The following is a 22,787-nucleotide window of genomic DNA, read 5'->3' on the forward strand; positions in this document are numbered from 1 at the left end:
ATGAAATCCCAATTTTAAAGGCTTGTAAACTCAAAAATCAGCTTGAACCACACAAATGTTGCTAAAAAAACTAAAACAAGAAAAAAAAGACCAACGGAAACTGCTTCAACTTGCATTGCACAACTAGAATCAATTTTTTTAGTTTTTACATCAGTTTTAGTGAATTAGGAACTATTCTGCTTATTTTGATTTTTGGGGATCATTTAGAGTGATCCCCATCTTTAGGAATCCACACCTCTGGTTAATCTGTTGTGGGCTGGAGGATTTGACCCCCTCTGTGTTGTGTGTGTCTGCTGCAGAAGGTAATCTCGGACTCGTCTCTAAATCTGGTCCTTTACCTCACCAACGTTTCCTACAAGGACAACCTGCACAACCTGACTTGTGAGGCTGAGAACCAAGCTGGGCCCAAGGAGGGGATGGTGCAATTGGACATTGAGTGTAAGTGCCTGAAAAATAAAATAAAAAACACATTCCTGAAAGCTCACAAGCTCAATACGAGTCACTGGCTTTAATGGAGGTGAGGGCGAGAGCACACTGGGACCATTTTGTAGCGCAGGCAGGGTGGACAGCTGGAGAAAGGAAAAATGCACTGCACTGATTTCTTTTAAATGCCCCTGTTACAAATACAAGAACGTACCCACCATGCTTCTAATGGAGCTCTCTGTCATCTGCCACTCAGCCTGGCAACCGGTGAGAAGCGTTAAAATAATATGAGCAAAGTGCTGCAGGTATGGTTTGTCACAAGGCAGGGATACAATGAGAGGACAAAGGAAAGTGAACTAACCTCATCTCACTCTAAAAGAGCTCCAGCACCTTATCTATTCTGCACTTTGAAATGAGAGTTGAGGCTCGACTTTGGAGGTTTGCTGCTCTTTTTCTGCTTTCAGATGCATTAGTAGTTCGTCTGGATGCTGAACCTCACGAGGATCAACAGCAGCCAGTGGTCCCACTGAAGACTGTCAGATGCATTAGTGATACATTACTGAAAATACCGCCCAAACAATGTTGCACATCACCAGCTCGGTGACACTCATTAGGAAAGAAAGAAAGAAAGAAAGAAAGAAAGAAAGAAAGAAAGAAAGAAAGAAAGAAAGAAAGAAAGAAAGAAAGAAAGAAAGAAAGAAAGAAAGAAAGAAAGAAAGAAAGAAAGAAAGGAAGGATGGGGCGCCAATCAGTTGAGGTCAAATGCATGAGCATCAAGGGACAGATAATGAGCATCAGGAAAATGGGCGGATAACCTGCGCTGAGATCTGATTTAAGCTCGCGCTAATGGACTTTTCCCTCCTACTCCGGAAAACCGCTTCATCTGCAGTGATTGGCAGACTGTGAACGCGTTAGTGCAGCTAATCTATCAACATGGGCTGCCTCGGTGGACAGACACTCGTTAACCGCTGGCCCTTTAATTACTTCTAATTACTGCCCAGAACAGTGGGTGTTTACTGCTGAGTGGCTCCCGATGCCATTGATTCATGCTACACACGTGGCTTCCTTTTCCTGAAATGCCTTTTTTTTAAATTACAGAACCTGGATCTTTTAATCTAGAGCATTTTAAGGTGTGACACCGGTTATGGCACCAGCAAAGTTAACATAAAATCTCTAAATACATTCATTTAATCCAGTCCGAAATGTGTTACCTTTCAGATTGGTCACTGTCTAATTCTGAAATGAGCTGATTGAATATAATAAAGCCTTCTTTTGCTATTAGTTGTTAAATGTGATAAATAGTGCTAATTTCAGTGCAGTGGACTCCAGCCAGCTCAGAGTGCCCCGCTTTCCCTCTTAGCGCAGCACTTTCAGGGGCGGGGTCGCAGGTTAAGAGCATCACAATGGCCGCGGCAGAGTGAGGGGTCTCTGCACTTGAGAGCTGTGTTCGATCCTAACAAGACCATTTCCTGTAACTTCACATCCAGGATCGAGCTTCCAGTATAGTTTTTGTGGTCGGGAGCATGGCGACGACCAGGGTTCATAATTCATGGCAGGTCAGCACAGGTTTGCAGCACAGATGGAGAACATTGATTCATGGGAAACTTGCTATGAACCCACAAATTTTGTTTTCCACAACAAAACTCTGAGTTCAGCAGAAAATAAAACTTAAAAACCTTCACCCTTTATCCTGAAAAATCCCTTTTTCGTTTTTAAAAATTATGAGCTTATTTTACTATTTTTAATCAAAAATAGTTTAATTAGAATATAATCAAATATTTATTTTTACAGGCACAGCGTTAGGTTTATGTTTATGTCTACCTGTCAATAAAGGGCACCATTGCCGGTTACCAAATACAGTTAACAGTCCGTTCGGCACCGCGAGGTTGGCACTGTGGAGAATGTCGGACTCGGCAAGTCGACAAGTGAAGCAGCTATGGCGTTAAATACTGTTGTAAAATGAACTTTTTAGTAGAAATCAGTCCTTACCCTGTACAGTTTGTCACTGGACATGGTGCTGGCTGGTCACATCCCGACGCCCGGAAACCATGTATTTGTTGTTTGCAACTACAACCTCCACACACTAGATGTCGCTAAGGTGTTCATGTTCCAGATTACACCTTTAAAGGCAAAAATTGGTTTATTTATTAGATTTTTGCCCCTTTCTATGAGTGTACTTTCCATAAGTGATAGTTACACCATCGACATAAATATACAGGACATCTCCTTTCCATAGGCTCCAATAACACGTTTTTGAGGCCAAATGGGAAGTGGCCACCACCACCATTTTCGCCGTGTCACAGGTTCCGTCAAGCCCAGACAATTCCACAAAAGGGAAGAGAGGAGGAGCTGAGGGTGGGGCTGTAAGGCTGGGATCAACTGACGACACCCGGTCGAACTAGCTACAAGCTAACCTGAAGCTAACCCTGCCTAACCCAAAGGTAAAGCGGAGGTGGGAGCTAAGCTAACGGAGGTAGCAACCTAGCTACAACCGGAGTTAACTGTGCACAACACCAGAGCTTCTGAGTCAGAGGTACGCCGGGCTGACCGCTGGGTAAAACCGGGTGGAACACAGAGGTCTCCGAGACCTCCACAAGCTGGCAGCCGCACAGCAGACAAGCGCTGCTGCGATCTGAGATGCGCATAGCTGCCGCTGGGGAGAACCGGGTGGAAAGGTTTCCATCCCAGAGCTCCACAAGCCGGCAGCCCACGCAGCAGAAAGAAGCCACGATCAGACAGAGATGTGCTGAGCTGCAGGGAGAAACAGCCGGCATTGCGCGCGGCAAACAGAAGCCGCAAAGCCAGGGGAGAAACGGGTGGAAAACATCGGTCTCCCGAGAGCTCCACAAGCCGATAGTCGGAACTCAGCTCCACCAACATGTTATATTTCAACCCATTTTCTAAAATGCAGCATTGTGTTAAATGCACTGGGTTTTACCCTATTACATTTAAATTTCATGGTTAAACAGTACATGTTAAAATCTAAGCTCAGCTCGGCAGTGACCTAAAATACATAAATATAATTTTACTTCCCGAAAAAAATGAAGTGGAGACTCCTTGGATGCTCTATTAATGCAATTTAATGCCACAGCAAGTCTTTTTGTCCAACAATTGCACTAAAAATATCCACAAAAAAAATCACCCCCCTCAGAGTTGTCATGAGTGTAAACTAGATAATTTAAACAAAAAACATGTTTTGGTACCAGGCTGTAAACATGTTTATTTCTGCTGTGAAATTGGTATTTTTAAAATGGGAGTCAATGAGGATTTGCTCGCTTCTGACACCAGCCCCCAGCAGATGAGGGTGGAACTGCAATTTATTTCATTTCCGGGTTTGACTCAATTTTAGAGCTGCATTGTGGGGGACTTGAGTTACACGCACATCAGTTACCTTTTGGAGTCACTCCAATTCAAAATGGAAAGCCGAAAGACGAAAGTCTCATTTTAACAGATATTAGCTAAAATTTGGTATTAGCTGAGAGTCACTCACCACTTTGGGCACCAACCAACAGTGCAAGACCATGCAGTATTATGAGATTACAGGTTATTGGTGTTGGTGAGAGGTGATGGACTCTTCTGACAAGTCACCGGTCCATCACAGAGTACATCCTATTTAAAAAACACACCAAATGATCACCAGTGTATTAAATTTGTTAACTGTTTTTGTCATTGTTGTCATCCCTCCACAGTTCCAGCCAAGATCATCTACCTGAAGGACGCCGTGCAGCAGCACCACTGGTGTTTCCCCTTCCTAATGGATGGAAACCCTGAGCCAAACATCACCTGGCTGTACAACAACAAAATATTAAAAGAAACCATGTTTGTGTACACACAGTTAATCACAGACTCAAAAGACGGCTCAGAAAAACATGGCTGCCTCTTCCTCAATAAGCCGACCCACATCAACAACGGTAACTACACTCTGATTGTGGAGAACAAACTCGGATGGGATGAGAGAACGGCAGTTGGGGCGTTTATGGACAATCCCTTTGCCTCGGATCCTGAAGGGTTGATCCCAGGTCAGTTTTGGGAGATTCTTCTAACCTGTAAAGTAGGAGGCCGTTTGAAGAGAGCAACAGATCAAAGATTATGAGATACATCCGAAAAGTTTCACACGTTCATCTATTTGTAGCAAACCTGGCTGACCTCTTTGTTCATTAAACATTTTCTATTATTTTCCTACTTTTTAAACTATTAAGCTTTCCTGCTTTATTTTATTTATTTGTTTTTACATTTTTGGACTTATTCCTAAAGATTTCTGGCTTAGGCTGCAAATCCAGGTTTGCACAAACAGGTGCAACCGATCAGAAATGGTCACATGCCCTTGAAAATGTTAGATGTTTGTTAGCGTTGAACTAAAAATAGTCAAGCTCCAGACATTTTTTGTCAGTGTCTTTCGAGTTACAAGACAAACCTGGTCTCTGCCTTCGGGAGGAAGCCAGAATCCCCACAAAAAAACCCTCAGATGCAAAGGGAGAACACACCAAGTCCACGCAGAAAGGCTGCAACCGAGATTGAACTTATGACGTTCTTGATCCGACGCAACAGTGCTATCATCTGGCCACCACTGTTTGACTTAGACCCAGTTCACACTGCAGGATTTTAAATTTGGCCATTTTCAGAACACAAGCAACCACACGTGGTGATAAAACAATGTATTTAGCAGGGTTGGTTATCTGGAATGTGGACGTGGTGTGAGACAACTCAACAAAAACTATTCCTCACACAATCCTATTTCTCACACAAACATTCCACCATCAGATTGGAAATCTCACAAAACCTGCCGAGATTAAACGTGACTTCTGAGTAAACAAACATGGCAGAGTAGGAGACTGCATCTCTCTTTCTGAATCGCTACATGTCACATTCAAATGTCAGCACGCTTGTTTGTACTAAAAAGGCCAAGACAATCTGACATGTTGGACATCCTGATTTGGGATTGGAGCAATTGCAACGTGCTTCCGAGTGGCCCATGTTCTCTTAACATGGCAGTAATATCTGACAAAATTATTTTTGGAGCCATCACGGTGATTCAGCTGACCTATCTCACTTTGAGCTTAATTTTAAATGTGTTTTTTTTACAGTGAATTAGCAGTGCTTTTATTTTGAAGGGCAGCTTAAGTTATTTTGGTGCATTTCTAAGTTTTAGCACATATTACAGTAACACTTTACGATAAAGGTCCCTTTATAACCGTTACTTAGTGCATTATTAAGCATTAGAAAAAGAAAAGGTACCTTTATTAATATTATAACTGTTGTTAACTATTAAGTTTCTTTAAGGTTAGGACAAAGGACCGGGGGGGGTGGGGGGGTGGGGGGGGGGGGGTCTGCTTAGTATGCATTTCATTAAGCAGTTGTTAATACAGTATTTACTATTTCATTAATGCTTAATAATGCATTAAGTAACAATAATAAAGGGATCCCTATTGTAAAGTATCACCCACATTATTTTTTAAACTACTTTTACTTCACTAACCCTAACCCTAAACTGATGTAAAAACGTATACATAAAAAGCAAATAACAATTTCAGAAACTTCTAACAGCATCTAGTTGAGAACTTAAGTTGGAAAGATTTGCATCTCAGAGTTTGTGTTCACCACAGTGTTTGTGCTCTTTCCCCCACACGCCAGTCCCTGTTGAGAATCCAAGTGAGTCCTCATCTTTGACTTTGTGACTCCTAAAATGCCTGCATGTGTCCTCAACCCGAACATAACTCTGTGAATTCATCCTTTTTCGTCTTCAGCTCATGCAACCAAATCAAACATGGACGTCACAGAGAACCCAGAGAGCCGAGTGTTTGTGGTATGTCAGCATGTCGCAGTCTCATGTAAAAGATCCTGATGATTAGGAGAAAGTTCCAATCAAATTTTTATGTCCCTGAGTCAGACAGAGAATCTGCTGATAACATCTGGATTATCAACCAGAAATTAGGTTACGTCCATCTGCTGATTGTTTCAATCTAATTTCTGCAGCACACAAATTACCAACTATAAAAGCATTATTGTTATTAAAATCAATACTTTGTCTGTAGGCCTGCTCATACTCTTGGAAGTTCTGCATTGCAGCAATAAAAATATTTGTCCCTTTGGGTTGAAATAAGTTTTATTAACATTTTCTGAAGTAAATGGTTAGCAGGTTCCGTTTTCTCTTTTTAACTTTGGTGAGTTAAGATTTTAAAGAAAAATCCTCACTAATAATAATGCGTAATAATCAGCATTTACATTTTTTCAAACAAAATGTCAGACTGGTCGGCTGGGTATGGGATTTGAGCTTGTAGAGAGCGTGGTCTCACAGACGCGGAAGTGATAGCATTGGTGAAATGCCGGCTCACGGTTTAATCTAGGAATCCCCGAGCGTTCGAGCATCAATGAAGTGACACGGAAATGCTGGGTTTTCCAGAAGTAAGTAAGAACACTTACTGTGAGCTGAGAGTTCCTAAGATGGATCGGTTGCTTGGAAACTCTGATCATAGATCCGCAGAAACGATGACTGAGTGGTGAGCTGGGGTAGGCGACTTCCGTATATAGTCGCGGTTCGTGACGTAGGTGCGACGTGGAGGGAATCCCCGCAAGGGGCATGCTGGGAGGTGTGGTCCATGGTGGAAGTCGGCCAGATGGAAGAGGCTGGTTTGGGGACTTGGGTTCTGACAGGACCCCCCCATCCAGGGACGGCTCCTGAAGTCCCAGGGCGGCCCCGGCGGTCCCAGAAGTCAGAGATAAGGGTAGGGTCCAGGATGGAGCGGGCCGGTTCCCAGGAGCGTTCTTCGGGGCCGTAGTCCGCCCAGTCCACGAGGTACTGCCATCCCCGACCCCTGTGATGGGCGTCCAGGATGCGTTGGGCGGTGTAGATGGGCTCACCGTTGAGGAAGCGGGCAGGCAGAGGCGCCGGAGCTGGAGCCGGAGGCGGAAGCAGGGAGGATTCCACATAGGGCTTGAGTCGGGAGATGTGGAAGGTGGGATGAACGCAGAGAGTCGCCGGCAACCGCAGCCAGAACGAGACAGGGTTGATGACCTTCTGTATTGTGTAAGGCTCGAGGAACCGGGGAGCGAGCTTCTTAGATCCAGCACGGAAGCGGAGGTCCACGGTGGACACCCAGACCTCATCCCCAGGGACATAGGAGGGACCAGGACGGTGTCGGCGGAGATGTTGGCGAGCGTAACGGGCATTAGCTCGGGTGTTGGAAGCTTGTGCTTTGATCCAGGCGTTCTTGCAGCGCCTCACTAGGGATTGTGCGGCAGGTACAGCAACTTCGGGCTCCTGGTGGGCAAAGACCGGGGGCTGGTAGCCATAGCAGACCTCGAAAGGGGACACATGAGTGGTTGAAGAGGTGTGGGACAGCTCTGCCCAGAGGAGGTATTTAGGCCATTGCGAGGGTTGGGCCGAGACAAAGCATCGGAGGTACCGATCCAGCTGTTGGTTAGCCCGCTCCGTCTGACCATTGGTCTGCGGGTGATAGCCTGAGGATAGGCTGACCGATGCTCCCATTAGGTGGCAAAAGGCTTTCCAGAATCGGGCCGTAAACTGGGGACCCCGGTCGGAGACCACATCGACAGGGAAGCCGTGGAGGCGCACCACGTTCTCCAGGAATAGTTCCGCCGTGCGTCGGGCCGAAGGTTCTGCCCTAAGTGGAGGAGTTTAAGTATCTCGGGGGTCTTGTTCACGAGTGAGGGAAAACTGGAGCGTGAGATCAACAGGCATATTGGTGCTGCATCTGCAGTGATGCAGGTGTTGTACCGGTCTGTCATGGTGAAGAGAGAGCTGTGTCAGAAGGCGAAGCTCTCGATTTACCGGTCGATCTACGTTCCTACCCTCACCAATGGTCATGAGCTTTGGGTAGTGACCGAAAGAACGAGATCGCGGATACAAGCGGCCGAAATGAGTTTTCTCCCAAGAGTGGCTGGGCTCTCCCTTAGAGATTGAGTGAGAAGCTCGGTCATCTGGGAGGGGCTCGGAGTAGACCTCCACATGGAGAGGAGCCAGTTGAGGTGGCTTGGGCATCTGGTCAGGATGCCTCCTGGATGCCTCCGTAGTGAGGTTTTCCGGTCACGTCCAACCGGGAGGAGACCTAAAGGTAGACCCAGGACACGGTGGAGGGACTATGTCTCTCACCTGGCCAGGGAACGCCTTGGGATTCCCCAGAGGAGCTGGCCCAAGTGACTGGGGAGAGGGAAGTCTGGGCCTCTCGCCTTAGGCTACTGCCCCTGCGACCCGACTCCGGATAAGCGGATGAAAATGGTTGGATGGATGGAACTGTTGCATTAGAAACACCAGTGACAATTGCATGTTACATTGTCAAATTAGTGTTCATGGACTGCATCTTGGCTAGAAGGCTATTGCTGATTTAGCATCCATGAGAGAGCAGGCTAGTAGAACCTAACTTAGCATTAGCAACTCCACAACATTGCAGAACTCTTCAGGCGTGTTTTTCTAAGGAGGTTAAACATCAACACTGCAGGGCAAACAGAGTCAGTGGCTGAGTCACTTTGCTGTTAACCAATTAAGGAGACAAGATGTCCGAACATCAGGAAATAAAACTGCAAAACCTGCAATCTGTTGCTCACATTGCAGGTCCATTGCTCCATTTTTCCTACCTTCTTCTGATTTGCATTAGATTAGTACTTGCCTGACTATTAATGTGTAATATACCATGACATGTTTGTTTGACAGGTGTCTGTGGCCGTGGGCTTGGCTGTGTTTGCCTGCACTTTTCTGCTCATCGTTATCCTGGTTATAAACAAATGTGGCCAAAAAACCAAGTTTGGGATTCACCGTAAGTAATGTCCACATTGTTCCAACAGGCAGCAGCTAGAATGTGGCTGGTGTTTGGTTCTTGGTCTGTTGAAGTCAGCAGAAAACACCTTCAGCAGGAGCTCATTTTAGATTGAAAGAAAATACTTCATCTGGCTATCTACTACAGCTGAGAGCTACAACCAACTCAGTGGTCTATTGGTACAATTATCTGCCCTGAGACTGGGAGATTGTGGGTTCAAATCCACGGTTGGGTCATACCAAAGACTTCAGTGTCTCCCCACTTGACATTCAGCATTAAGGGGTTAGATTGAGGCATTAAACCACCAAATGATTCCCCGATTGTGGCCGTGTCTGCAGCTCACCGCTCCCTCAGAAGATGGGTAAAATGCGGTGAAAATTTTTCACCAGTGTGGGATTTTAACTTTACAAAAACAGTGCTGCAACAAAAGTATCCTTTTCTGAGGAACCTTTGGCCACAGATCCATGTGACTGCTGTCTGTTGCAGGATCCAAGTAATGTCTGTGATAAACCTAAACACATCTTTAGATGTTAACCTACTCTTCTGGAGTACACTGGACCGTTGATGGGCTACATTTGGTCATAACCTGCATTAATTCACTAAATTAGACTGATTTCATTGTGGATCCTATTCCTTCTGACATAAATTTAGCTGTTTTAAGCTGAAATCAAATACATCAAATTACAAAACCCTACATTTCTTGGCAAGTTGTAATTTTGGGTTAGAAGGTATCCTGAAGAATTGCCAAGATTTTCATTTATTTTCATATTATGAGTTGTTTTTTTGGATCAAAGGTAAAAACAAAGAATCCAACATTTTTTGTCAGCTTTTCCAGCCTGCTACATGCAAAGTAGAAAAACCCATGAAAGGGTTGTTGCCTTGATAGACCCTTCAGCGGAAATGCACTAATTTGTATTTTAGTGTGAAGTAAGTGCAGGCGACGATCTCTGTTGTTAGAGGATGGGTGGGTGGATGGATGGATGGATGGATGGATGGATGGATGGATGGATGGATGGATGGATGGATAGATAGATAGATAGATAGATAGATAGATAGATAGATAGATAGATAGATAGATAGATAGATAGATAGATAGATAGATAGATAGATAGATAGATAGATAGATAGATAGATAGATAGATAGATAGATAGATATAGATATAGATATAGATATAGATATAGATATAGATATAGATATGGATGGATGGATGGATGGATGGATGGATGGATGGATGGACAGTTAGATGCGATATAGCTCCATGAGGACTCTCCTCCCTTTCCTCTCCTGACTCAGGGCTCCTAAGTGGGCCTGATTGCCTAAGTGGACTGTGCTCCCTCTTTCCTTCCCTCCATCTCCTCTGGGCTCTCTCTTTGTTGTTCCATTTTCTTCTGTTTTGGACTCTGGGGGTTCTATGGTTTGCCTTGCTGAGTGGGTTTTACGATTTGGGCTCCACTTGTTTGGCTTTTATTACGCACCGTAGCGAGGTATTGCTAACCATCCAGTCTTTCTGGTCACTTTCTTCCCCAATTCAATGTGGCCTGATTGCCGCATGGTTGATGATGGTGATTATTAGAGCTTGCCATCATCTGTCACCATGGTACCAACAATCGAGCGGCAGAGTTGGGAGCAGAGAATGTTGATTCTCTAAAAAGGGAAAAATGAGTGCTGAATTGCCTCTTTTGTGTGCTGCTGCAATCACAAGAGGTTGGAGACTGATTAGATGTCATAAACCCCTCGGCTCCTCTTGTCTGTCCACTTCATAAGGCTCATCAGTTCTGGGGACGGAGGACGACCTGGCTGTGTCGCTGCAGTTCATGAACTTTGGTACAGGCACGCCTTCTTCAGACAAAGATGCTGGCTTGTCAAGTTTCGTGGAGAACCCGCAGTATTTCTGTGGCATCATCAAGGACAAAGACATGAGTGAGTGTCAGCTCAGCTTCCACATCACAGCTAGTGGCTTATTAGGACCTTTCATTTTCTTTTATCTCTCTTTAAAATGTCAGCTTTTAATTTGTTTCAGCATTTGTGATAATTAGAAAACTTTTCTCCTGACTCTTGATGTGTTTTCACTAAATGTTTGGGTGGAATTATAGATCAGAGCCATCCTGGGATCACTCAGGATATGATCCACAATCATTTAGATAACAGATTTAGAAACATTTAGAGAAATAAGTGGAAAACACTCATTCCTTTAAATCATTCCCACATAATCTGCTGCTGGAGCATCCTCCTGAGACATATTACGTTAAATCTTGAGACAAAAGTCTGTACAGATCAGTGGGATGTGCACGGAACTTGGAAGATTTCAGTTGCTTTTTTTGTCTGTCATCTCAGGTGTTCAGCACATCAAACGGCAGGACATCATGTTGAAGTGGGAGCTGGGTGAGGGAGCGTTTGGGAAGGTTTACCTGGCCGAATGTGCCAACCTCAGCCCCGATGACGACAAGATGCTGGTTGCCATTAAGGTGAGAATCTGTCATCTGCTGTTTCAACAGGTTCGGTGGTGAAAATATCTGGAGTGAGAGCTGAAATGACAGGTGGTGAAAGAATTAAACAAGGCTATGAGGGATCTGCTACCATGGTGGGAACATAGTCACAAGAAAAAGATTTTAGTTTGAATTAGTCTGAAAGCAGGAGATTACAGATACAGTATTTTGCTCGTGCCCTTGCTGCCCTGGGCCCTTAGTTCGTGGGCCCTGGGCAATTTCCAGGTTGCCCATATGGTTAATCCAGCCTTGAGAGCACCACCTCCCACTGAGCGCTTCTATTGATGCAAACAAGTTTCTACTTGCACTAACACCTTCATCCATGAGTCTATGATGGTTTTAGAGAGTTGTCTTTGTTAAGGAGCTGTCAGGTGGTTTAATACACAGCTCGTGTTACAACAGGTTAATGCAAACCACAGAAGAAGAAAAACAAGATGAGCAAATAGGGCTCAGCAAATAGGGAAATTAATAATTTCATTAATAAGAGCTTAATTTTATTTCTTAGACAACTTATGTTGATTCACCCGTGTGCAATCGATCATCTGGACCAGAACCAGATTGAGGCAAAACAATGTTTTCCTAATCAGTGCTTGTTTGTCATAATCAGTGGATTTTTGTTTGTCCATCTGCTTTTTGAGAATTGAACACAATTTCTTGGTCAAGATCTGATGCAGGGCTCACCAACCTTGTGCCAACCTTTTTAGAAATTGCAGAACTTTCCACTTAGCAAAGCCTTAAACATTATACTTTTTGCATAGCCATTTTTAAATCACTCTTGCCTTAATAAAGATTTGAAAACTGCAATATTGTTTAAACATGTGGGACACTCATTTATTTTCAGTGGTCTCTAGTAGGAATGAATGCCTTGCAAGTCATACTCAGGAGGAAAAAAAGCTCAGATGCGTTTGTTTCAGGAACTAGCAAAATGCTACATCAGAGGAGAGCTTAATAGTCTTATTTCCTGATGTTTGGACATCTCACTTCTTATTGGCTAACAGCAACGCGACTCTACCACTGTCTGCTCTGCAACGTGGATGTTTTCCCTCCACAAATTTCACATAAACCTGAGGGAGTTATGCTGTGTGGTGGAGTTGCTAATGCTAACAGTTAGCTTCCACCAGCCGAGACGTTCTCTACCGTTTCCTGGATGCTAAACTAACAACAGCCTTCCCTGTTGCAAGTCAAGATGGGTGAATCCATGAATGTTGAGTGTCAGGATTTTCAAATCCTAGAGTTTCACCATCAGTCAGAAGCTAATGCAGGAGATAGGTGTAGGAGAATATTTTCATGTCCAGCCTGCATGAAAAACTCAGTGACCGACTATAAGTAGAAATAATCAATAACCCTCCCACTGCCTTTATGGGTGACCCCGCAAGGAAAGTTGACCATTGAGCAGAATTGATGGTTTATCCCTTGAGGTCCACGTGGCAGGGGTGAGGTGGTGCTCACCTCACCCCTGCTACAAGGACCTCAAAGGATAAACCATCAACCCTGCTCAATGGTCAACTTTCCTCATTGGGTCACACCCATTAAGACAGTGGGAGGGTTAATAACGTTTTTTCAGTGTTTCACACCTTTAAAATAACAATTAAAAGAAGTTTATTGAGGTTAGTTCAACTCTGATCTAAATTTTGTGGATCAACCTGGTAGCCCTTCGTTTTGCTCAATAATTATGAAGCAGCTCTCATCTTCAGAGAGTTAGAAGACCCAGTCCGGAGAGTTTCCTGCCCTGGTTTTCTTCAGTGAAAATGAATATTTGTGTAAATAAACTTTTGCCTACGACTGTAGAGGATGGAGCCAGAACGGTTGCCGTGGCAGTGCCTGAAGGGAAACACTGAAAGTGAAAGATATTAGTTTTTCAGGTTGGGTCAGACATTGTTCATTCAGCTCCTCCTACGATACTGAATCAGGAACACTTTCCTTTTATAAATCCCATGTTCCTTTGCAGACTCTGAAGGATGCAAACGAGTCGACCCGGCAGGACTTCCAGCGGGAGGCAGAGCTGCTGACGGTTCTCCAACACAAACACATTGTCCGGTTCTATGGAGTCTGCACGGATGGAGAGCCGCTGGCCATGGTGTTCGAGTACATGAGGCACGGAGACTTGAATCGTTTCCTTCGGTACGTAGGAGCCTAAATGCAGCCTCCTCAGTGGACCTTCATGAACCCTAAAGCTGAAATGATTGGTAAAATAATAATAGTGCTGTTGATTGAATGAAGACATAATCAAACCTTTAATTGTATTTTTAAGATAAAAGTCTCAAGGCCATTTGTTCTAGCTGTGAGATAGAAGGTTTCCTGATTTTTGGATTGAAGGTTTAAATATTTTCAGATGTTCTTTTGAAAATTTCAAGATTGGTTTTTATTATTAACCTACACAAAGAAAGATGATTGGCAAAATCTGATTTATTAGCTGAACTTATTCTTTTTACCTGCATAATGGTACAAGCCCACTTTATTTGGATGCCAGGGCATAACCTATTAAGGATGCAGTCACAATTATCAGTTGAATCCATGCAAATTTTTGCAAACCACACCCACACACTCGCACACACGTGCACACACACACACGACTCAACTGAACATTTTAGCTTTTAAAGGTATTCTATGCAGTTGCTTCATATTTTAAAATAATTTTCTTCCAGTATTCGCTATAATTACCCTTTACGGGGTTAATAAAAGGTCTCTCAGACGCTCACTGCCCCCTGTGGCCAGAATACCGCACTTGCAACTTCAGAGTTGGCGGGCGCTACCTGTTAGTAATGTGGAACTGACATGCTGGTGCTGCAGTCTGCTTTCAGCATGTTTTAGAATTAGGAGTGGGGAACCCTGGTCCTCGAGGGCTGGTATCCTGCATGTCATTGCTCCAACACTTCTGATTCAGTGGTTGGTTCACCTGTTCTGCTGCTCATCAAGCTCTACAGAAGCTTGTTAATCACCTACTGATTGAAACCAGGTGTGATGATGCAGGGTTGAAACTAAAATATGCTGGATAGCAGCCCTTGATGGACCAGGGTTCCCCACCCCTGTAGCTGATTTGCTGTCCTGTAAACACTTATGAAGGCTGAGATGTTTCAGCAGTTAGAGTAAGGCGTTAAAAAGACAAACACAGAGATAAGTCTCATTTTTGCTTTTACAATAGTGAATTACTAACGGACTCTGGGGGTGCTAAAAACAAACCCAAACTGCATAGTTCACGTTAAACAGTTCTTGCTTGCCTCTTATTAGCTTTGTTTTCAGGGAGTGAGAGACACAGGTGCTTGGCTACCAAAGTAACCCTAATGAGCCACTGCCAGCAGCTTTAACATTACTTTTGACCTTTATAAAGTTTTACTTCATTGTTTAGACATTGGTTGAGTTGAGTTTGGAACATTTGCTACTCATCAATCAGCATCACATGTTAGAGACAATTCTTATTAATCCAGTTAGTTTTATTAAAGCATTGGTTTAACTGGAAAACAAAACCAAGGCTGTGGTCTGAATAGGAAAAACTTCTCCTGCACCATGATCTTCTACACGTAGACAAAAGCAGAACCTCAGATATGTCCCTGATTTCATCTTGGTTAAAACATAAATGTCATTCATATGATGTAATTCACATTAACATGCTCTATGGTAAAAATATAACCAGTTAATATAACCAGTTTATCACCAGTATGAACCATTCAAGGATCCTGGTTACAAAAGGGACCTGGGTATTTCCTGAGGAGAAGTAAGTCTTAAATATGACATGACTCAGTTAATTTGGCAAAATTTTTATGGATTGATTGAAAACATGTTATGAACTTAAGTTATTTTAAAAAACAAACAGCATGTTTCCAAACATCTCAAGCCAAATTCTGAAACAACTTTTTAATGGGCGATTCATTTTGTAGACCTTTTTAATAATTAGTTCTCCACTTTGATTTCAAATAGGTTTTTCTTGTAAAGATTTTATATTAAATAGTAAAACCTGTCATTTGTTTACTGTCAGTAAAGATCATTATTAAATGCATTTTGACAGACCTGGTAAATACCAAAGTCAAATGTATTTTTCTGCATTCTTGCTGCCATCTCAACTCATTTTCTCTATTATTTTCTGTCAACCCATCACCTTGCTCCATTAACCTATCAAAACCTTCACTTTAAGCTGCTAATTTATCTGAGGTGTGTGTTGAGACGTTCCTGCAGCTAATGGCCATAACTTGCTCGAAGGGCTCATGCTACTGTAGAGCAGTTGGAATGCTGCATCATAATCCTGGTTATCGGATGGAAAGCTGTTTCAGAGGTCAGTTCTAAACACCAGAAACTTCTAGCAATTAAAAATCCAAATAAAATATGAACATTTTTTCTAATTCAAACAAAAATTGGAAATTTTTTTAACACTGGCTTCAAAGGTATTTCTAAAAGCATCTTTCTGTAAGAGTGAAATCTGAAATTTACAGTGAGTTTCTGAACAGAAAACAACCTTAGTTGGCTTTGGGGCCAAAAAGTGTAAGAGAGACCCTGAAGAGGTGGTACTTTATGAACAGCTGGGAAAATGCCCAAACATTTATCTGCTAAATACATAAACATAAACATTTGTACATCCCAACATCACTGGAGTCGACTTCCAGAGTGAATGGTTTGGAAGGATCTGGGGCTTGGGGCACAGGGGTGCTGCTTAATGGTTCTCAAACGCTTGTTGGGCAGCATCCGACCATTAAAAAGATAAGGTATTCTATTGGGGCTTAAAAGAGAAGTTAAAGGAGTAACAACAATGGCAACTTGTTTTGCAGAAACAGCAGTAATAGCCAGCCATGCCAAAAAAACGGTATAAAGCATTTCAACAAGTGGGACGTGGAAAAACTGAAATGGCACCGACCATATTCCACGTTCCAGGTGTTATTGCAGTAACTTTTGCCTTTGGAGTCCTGCTTTTGCACTTCTACAACTGTCTTGTTTACATCTAGATTGCGTTTTCCACAATCGCTTCTACCTTGGCACTCTTCATCCGCCTGGATCCTGTGTCGGATGCAATCTCTGGACTTCTCCTTCTGGCAGCTCTGTGCACGACAGCCATCACTCTGATCAGGAATGATGGCAGATGGATCTGGATCCTGCAAGACCTTCTGGGCATGGCTAGGTGCCTCAGCCTTGTGAAGGTTTCCATTTTGCCAAATATCAAGAACAATTCTGATTGTGTTAGGGTTAGGGTCTCCGCACTTCCCTGGGTCCTCCATTCATCAAACACTTGTGTATTTAGCAACAGAACACCATGTGAGAGGTTCTCTGCTTACTAATGAAGAAGGGACACCGCTGGCTGATACCACTTCAAAAAAAGTCACGGACAACAAAAGACATTCGGACCTAGATAATAGTGACTGGTGTAACGCTGGTCAGGACTACACACCAACCTGCCTTTTACCAGCAGGTGGAATGGGGATCAGAATAAGGTTCGGCTCTAGAGTCGAAGTGTGTGAATAAAAATAACAGAACACAAAAGGGCTTTAGTTTGAACAATGTATTAAAGTTATTTACGGGTGAGAAGAAAAGAATGACAGGATAACAGTTTGCAAAAATTATCAAGTCCTAAGAGATCACAAGGCTTTTTGTCCTTGTGAGCTCAAGTTCATTTAGTCCTTTTTCCAAGTGAGCTTCCTTCTTAATGGTAGCTTGACATCCACGGTAAAACCGAGGAGAATCCGATGAGGTCTTCAGGATGAAAACTGAAGAAGAAACAAAATATCCGCCAAAAAACGTGACCTAAAATAAGCCAGAAAATAAGTCATTAATACAATTATTTACATGTATACACATACAAAGAAATAAACCAAATGATAAAGATGACATGTCTTTCTAAATTACTTAAACTCTTTAACGAGTTTAAAGTTGTACATTTACTTTCAAATATCAGTTTCTTTGTTATCTGTTTCACAAAACTTCTTATCAATTATTCAGCTGAATTCACATTGACACTTTGTTATAGAAAATAAGTGTTCAAATCAAATATCCCAGGAGAATGACAATATCAATATTATAAATCATTCTCTTTGGTCTCTAAAGTGAGCGAATGTACCAAGCAGTACTGATCATGTGGCTAAGGCTTGTGGCCTACATACAGCTAACTAGCTGCATGCACATGAAGTTGGTTACTCACCGGAGAGTGGAGATACACAACCACAAACTTTCTGACAGCAGTTAAGCAGACTGAAGGGGAATCTGTAGCAATAATGACTACCATTATTACAAGGAGAAAATAAATTATACCGGATAAAGGAGGTGACAACCAAAGCAGCTGATACAGCTGATATGATACATGTCCCAATGTCCCTGGATTGGGCTCAGGACCTGTGTGGCACTGAGTTTTCCATACTCGATTATGCAGACATTCAAGGTCTTCAAGGTCTCCTGGTAGCCTACTGCAGCAGCTTGGATGTTCAGATAAACAGCGGGAAGGTCTACATATAGAGCTGCTGTTGTTCTCATCTGCTGGGACTGATCCTGTCATTAACCTTGATGGTGATGTCGTGGATGGGCCAGGCAGCTCTGCTCAGTGCCTTATTACCTTGGCTGTGGTGGCCAGGTGCAAGGGGGAAGATTAAACCGATCCTTTGTAGGAACCACTGATGAGGTGACCAACAGTGAAGAATGAGAATGAAAGGGGAGGGGAGGATGGAGGAGTGGAAGCTGGAGCACATAGAGGACGAAAGTCTGGAAGCTAACCCTAACCGACAGTGGCCTGAGGAGGCCTCCATGTTGTTCAGGAACCAAGTGGAGAACTAAGCACTGGAGGCCCAGGTGGAGAGTGTGTCAGTAGTTAAAGATGAGCTGTGGGAGCGCAGGTTAACCAGTTACCTGGTGGACACTTCCCATGAAGGAACGGACCTTTGGATCCATCTTATTTTGGCTGACATCAGAGATAAGGGCTCTTCAGCTGCATGATATTCCCCAAACCAGGAATACCGCACTACTGTAGATATAATAAATTCTTATTTATCATGTTCAGGTGTTGAAAGAAGAATAAAATATTAACTCATGTGTCCATCCAAGAAAGTGACGACTGAAATACCTGAATTATTTGCATAGGAGATTATAATTTCTTTCAGAACCATTCCATTAGGTCAGATGCCCCTTGGTGGGATTGTTGCCTGTTTCACCACATTGGTTGGCTTGGAACGTGTGGTGTTGGATGATAATGTGTCTCTTTATGAAGAAGCTAAAAGTATTTCTGTTCAAACACTCACTGTTTCAGGAAGAGCTATAGATTTGTGTTTTATTATGAGAGTAAGATTTGTGCATGCTAACAAACTACCTGCAAGGGGCAGATCGTAAAAGAGGCTCTAACCAGAAAAAGAGTCAACTTCTAATGATGCTGAAAATAAGAGTCAACATTTCAGCAGAAACAGGAAAGTCTGAGCTAATTTAGGGTCTCAAGGGAAAAAAATGTGCAAAATATTTCAGAATATGACTTATTATAGTACGAATGTGCTTTCTGAGCATCTAGAATATTTTTCGTAACCTCAAGAGGGAGAGAAAGGCTGAGCTGACCTATTAAAGCTCACTCGGCACCTTGGAAACAATCTGAGAAAGCTATCAGAGCAGACGCGGTTGATGCTGACTGCCAGGTGTTCTCTGCAGGAGACAGACTGGGAATGAAAACATAGAAAACACACACACACATGCGTGCACACACACAGGCTTTTCCTGAGATATATGTTCACCAATGGATGGAAATCACATTTCCAGAAAACAGAGTGGGTGAAATGTCTGAGAGCCCCCATGGTGCAGCTGCTTTCCCACCCTGCCACCTGCCTTTTAAACTAATAGTGATAGTATAAACAACTTCCTTTGTAAAGTGGAGGAGAGAGAGAGATTAGGATGGTCGCCACATGGAGACACATCAGCTGTGATTCGCTCATTTAGACAGTTGGGTATCAGAGTGGGTGTTCAACATCACCAGAGTTAATGTGCTCTGCATCTCTGAATTACATTATTGCAAATCAATTGTAGGCGTATTACAAGCCTGTGTTTTCTATTATGCATCAGTTTTAAATGGCTTTATTGTGGCGTGCTGACCGCGTCTGCTCCATACTCTTATTTATCAGAAGTGTTCAATCTGCAGATTGCTCGCTGAGGTCACTGTCCTTCAGGTGACCCGAGGTTGGTGACACAATCAATGATACGTCCAATCGGGGGAGTGATAATCCCAACGGCCAATAGAAGCACCATCAGACTCTCAGAAACAGTTTCTTTTATTGTGTGTGAGGTTTATATCCAAACACAAAGACAATGTGCATTTTCTAAGTAAATCATCCCTGGAAGAGATTTTTATTAATGTGTATTTTCCCTGGGGATAGGGGGCGGTACATACCTCAATCATTGCAAGCAAGTGGTATTTTTGTGTTCGAGTAAGACCTTACCAGTGAAAGGTCATTAGGGCCAAAAATCCCTGTGAGCACAACTTCCAGCAAAATGGCAAGCACATCAAACTCCCTTTCATCACTGGTAATGAGTGTAGAAGTGTAAAACAACATTTATGAATGGTTAAAGTTCTATAACCTTTTGTTACAAATCAGTAAATTAATTTTTGTCCTCACAGGCTCCCGTAAAAGAAAATATGGCATCTAATGTGGTGTCACCCAGAGACTTAGGCCCAATCATGATACTCGCAATGTGCTCTATGGTCTTCTGTGACGTGCACTTGGAGGAAGTGCACTGTAAGGCCTCGAGTGTGTGGTACACGAGTGTGAAAGTAATTGTCGAATTGAGGCTGGGAGCATTGCGTCATCGACCGCAACGCATGACGGGATGTTGGTCGCTGTGCTACCTTTTTGAAAAACCTTTATTAACAACTTTCACACAACCAATTATTTGAAATAAATTTACATTTGTTGTTGCATACAATCTTTTCCCTAAGGCTCTGGAAGTTGTAGAGTTGTGTTGGCTGACGCGATTCTGCAATTTGCATGGAAATCGTGGGCAGGCCCACTGGACTGGCAGACCAGGGTGGTGGTCCCCCTACTTTAAAAAGGGGGACCGCAGGATGTGTTCCAACTGCAGGGGGATCACACTCCTGAGCCTCCCTGGTAAGGTCTATTCAAGGGTTCTGGAGAGCAGGGTCAGTCAGATTGTCAAACCGCCGCTTCAGGAGGAACAATTTGGTTTTTGTCCTGGCCGTGGAACACTGGACCAGTTCTAAACCCTTGAGAAGGTCCTGGAGGGTGCGTGGGAGTTCACCCAACCAATCTACATGTGTTTTGTAGATTTGGAGAAGGTGTTGGACTGAGTCCCATGTGGGCCCTGTAGGGAGTACTCCACGGGAGTGTGGGGTACTAGGACCTCTGATACAGGCTGTCAGGTCCCTATATGACTGGTGCATTGCCAGTGACTGGTGTAAGTCGAGCTCGGCAAAAGTTGGACTCCGCCAAGGCTGCCCTCACCAATTCTGTTCATAACTTTTATGGACATGATTTCTAGGCACAGCCAAAGTGTTGAGGGGATCCGTTTTGGTGGCCTGAGGATCAGGTCTCTGCCTTTTGCAGATGATGTGTCCTGTTGGCTTTATCTGAATGTGATCTCCAGCTTTTGCTGGAGAGATTCACAGCCAAGTGTGAAGCAGCTGGGATGAGAATCAGCTCCTCTAAATCCGAGACCATGGTCTTGAATCAGAAAAGGGTAGAATGCCTTCTCCGGGTAAGGGATGAGGTCTTGACAAGAGTCGTCTCAAGGTACTTACAAAGTCCTGCTTGTTGTTTAATTTATGGCATAATATTCTGTTTTACTGTGAAGCACTTTGTGATTTATATCTGTGAAAAGTGTGCTACACAAATAAAAGTTACTTGTTTCTCCATTCAGATATAATTATCATGCCATTTTATTAGTAACGTGTATGAAAAGGGTGGCAGTAGAGCGAAGAAGAACTGAAAATAAACCAAAACCATAAAATTACGACAAAACAAATTATTATTCTAAAGGTTTTGGACACATTTGGGTTAATATTTTAAGATGTTGAGTAAAGCTTTGCTTTTATGTCTTGACTTCTGAAGATAATTTTAAGACCTAATTTTCAGTGTTTTGGGGCGCATGGTTGGCTCTCAACCCTGAACAGCTGCCCTGGACCAGAAGTGACCAAATAACAGCAGTCAGGAACAGTTTAATTCATTCAGACTGATTCAAATAAAATAGAAAAATTTGTCAGATATTTTGGTTGCTTATTATTTGTATCACCTGTGCCCCTCCCCCAGAGCTCACGGCCCTGATGCTCGAATCCTAGAGGAGTCAAAGATGCCCCCGTTGGGTCAGCTGACTCTACCTCAGATGCTGCACATCGCTGCTCAGATAGCTTCAGGCATGGTTTACCTGGCGTCACTGCACTTCGTCCACCGCGACCTGGCGACCCGTAACTGCCTGGTGGGAGAAGGCCTGGTGGTGAAGATTGGAGACTTTGGGATGTCTCGAGACATCTACAGCACAGATTACTACCGGGTAAGTGTCTGGTTCGAGAGAACCAGTTGACCCCATCTCAAAAAGGTGGTGTCATTTCACAAACGTGATTTTATTTGACCTTCAGGTGGGTGGACGCACAATGCTACCAATCCGGTGGATGCCTCCGGAGAGCATCATGTACAGAAAGTTCACAACAGAGAGCGACATCTGGAGCTTTGGCGTGGTTCTCTGGGAAATCTTCACCTATGGCAAACAACCCTGGTATCAGCTGTCCAACAATGAGGTGGGTTTGGGTCACTGGTGCATTTAGTCTGCAAGTCATGATAATCCTAGAATCTGAATAAAACAACAAAGCTACTGTTGGGTTATTCATCATTAACTTGCCTTACAAACAGTTTAACCTCTTTTGTCCAGATTTTTTAAGAATTTTTTTAAAAGTTCGGACTGCAGCTAAAAACTCTGAAAAATGTTCCTCAAGATGACAGAATACACTTTTTTCTTGGAAGCAGAATCTCTGGAGGTATTTACCCTAAAAATGTTCATCCTTGAAATGCTCATAAATGAAATATCTAAAAATGTGAATAGCTGCATACCAGCACAAACAAGAAATATGAGTTATGAGAGACCAACACATAGCTGTTGCTGATTCGTTTAGAACATCCCAGTTGTGCTAAAAGTAATTGTTTACTAGACACTAGT

The 22,787-nt window shown here is 43.2% G+C and overlaps 1 protein-coding gene across 1 annotated transcript in view; it reads left to right on the forward strand.

Annotated features, from left to right (window-relative positions):
• ntrk1 (neurotrophic tyrosine kinase, receptor, type 1) overlaps positions 1-22,787 on the forward strand; it is a 47,348-nt gene that overhangs the window by 14,978 nt on the left and 9,583 nt on the right. The window contains exons 7-16 of the mRNA XM_015949753.3: positions 300-438; positions 4,113-4,442; positions 6,055-6,072; positions 6,168-6,226; positions 9,092-9,194; positions 10,960-11,115; positions 11,530-11,660; positions 13,630-13,802; positions 21,887-22,127; positions 22,213-22,371. Of these exons, the coding sequence (XP_015805239.3) occupies positions 300-438; positions 4,113-4,442; positions 6,055-6,072; positions 6,168-6,226; positions 9,092-9,194; positions 10,960-11,115; positions 11,530-11,660; positions 13,630-13,802; positions 21,887-22,127; positions 22,213-22,371 (1,509 nt within the window). The remainder of the gene's footprint in view (positions 1-299; positions 439-4,112; positions 4,443-6,054; positions 6,073-6,167; positions 6,227-9,091; positions 9,195-10,959; positions 11,116-11,529; positions 11,661-13,629; positions 13,803-21,886; positions 22,128-22,212; positions 22,372-22,787) is intronic.

The sequence above is a fragment of the Nothobranchius furzeri genome, chromosome 5 (assembly GCF_043380555.1).
Source record: "Nothobranchius furzeri strain GRZ-AD chromosome 5, NfurGRZ-RIMD1, whole genome shotgun sequence".
In the NCBI taxonomy this organism is placed as follows: Eukaryota; Metazoa; Chordata; class Actinopteri; order Cyprinodontiformes; family Nothobranchiidae; genus Nothobranchius; species Nothobranchius furzeri.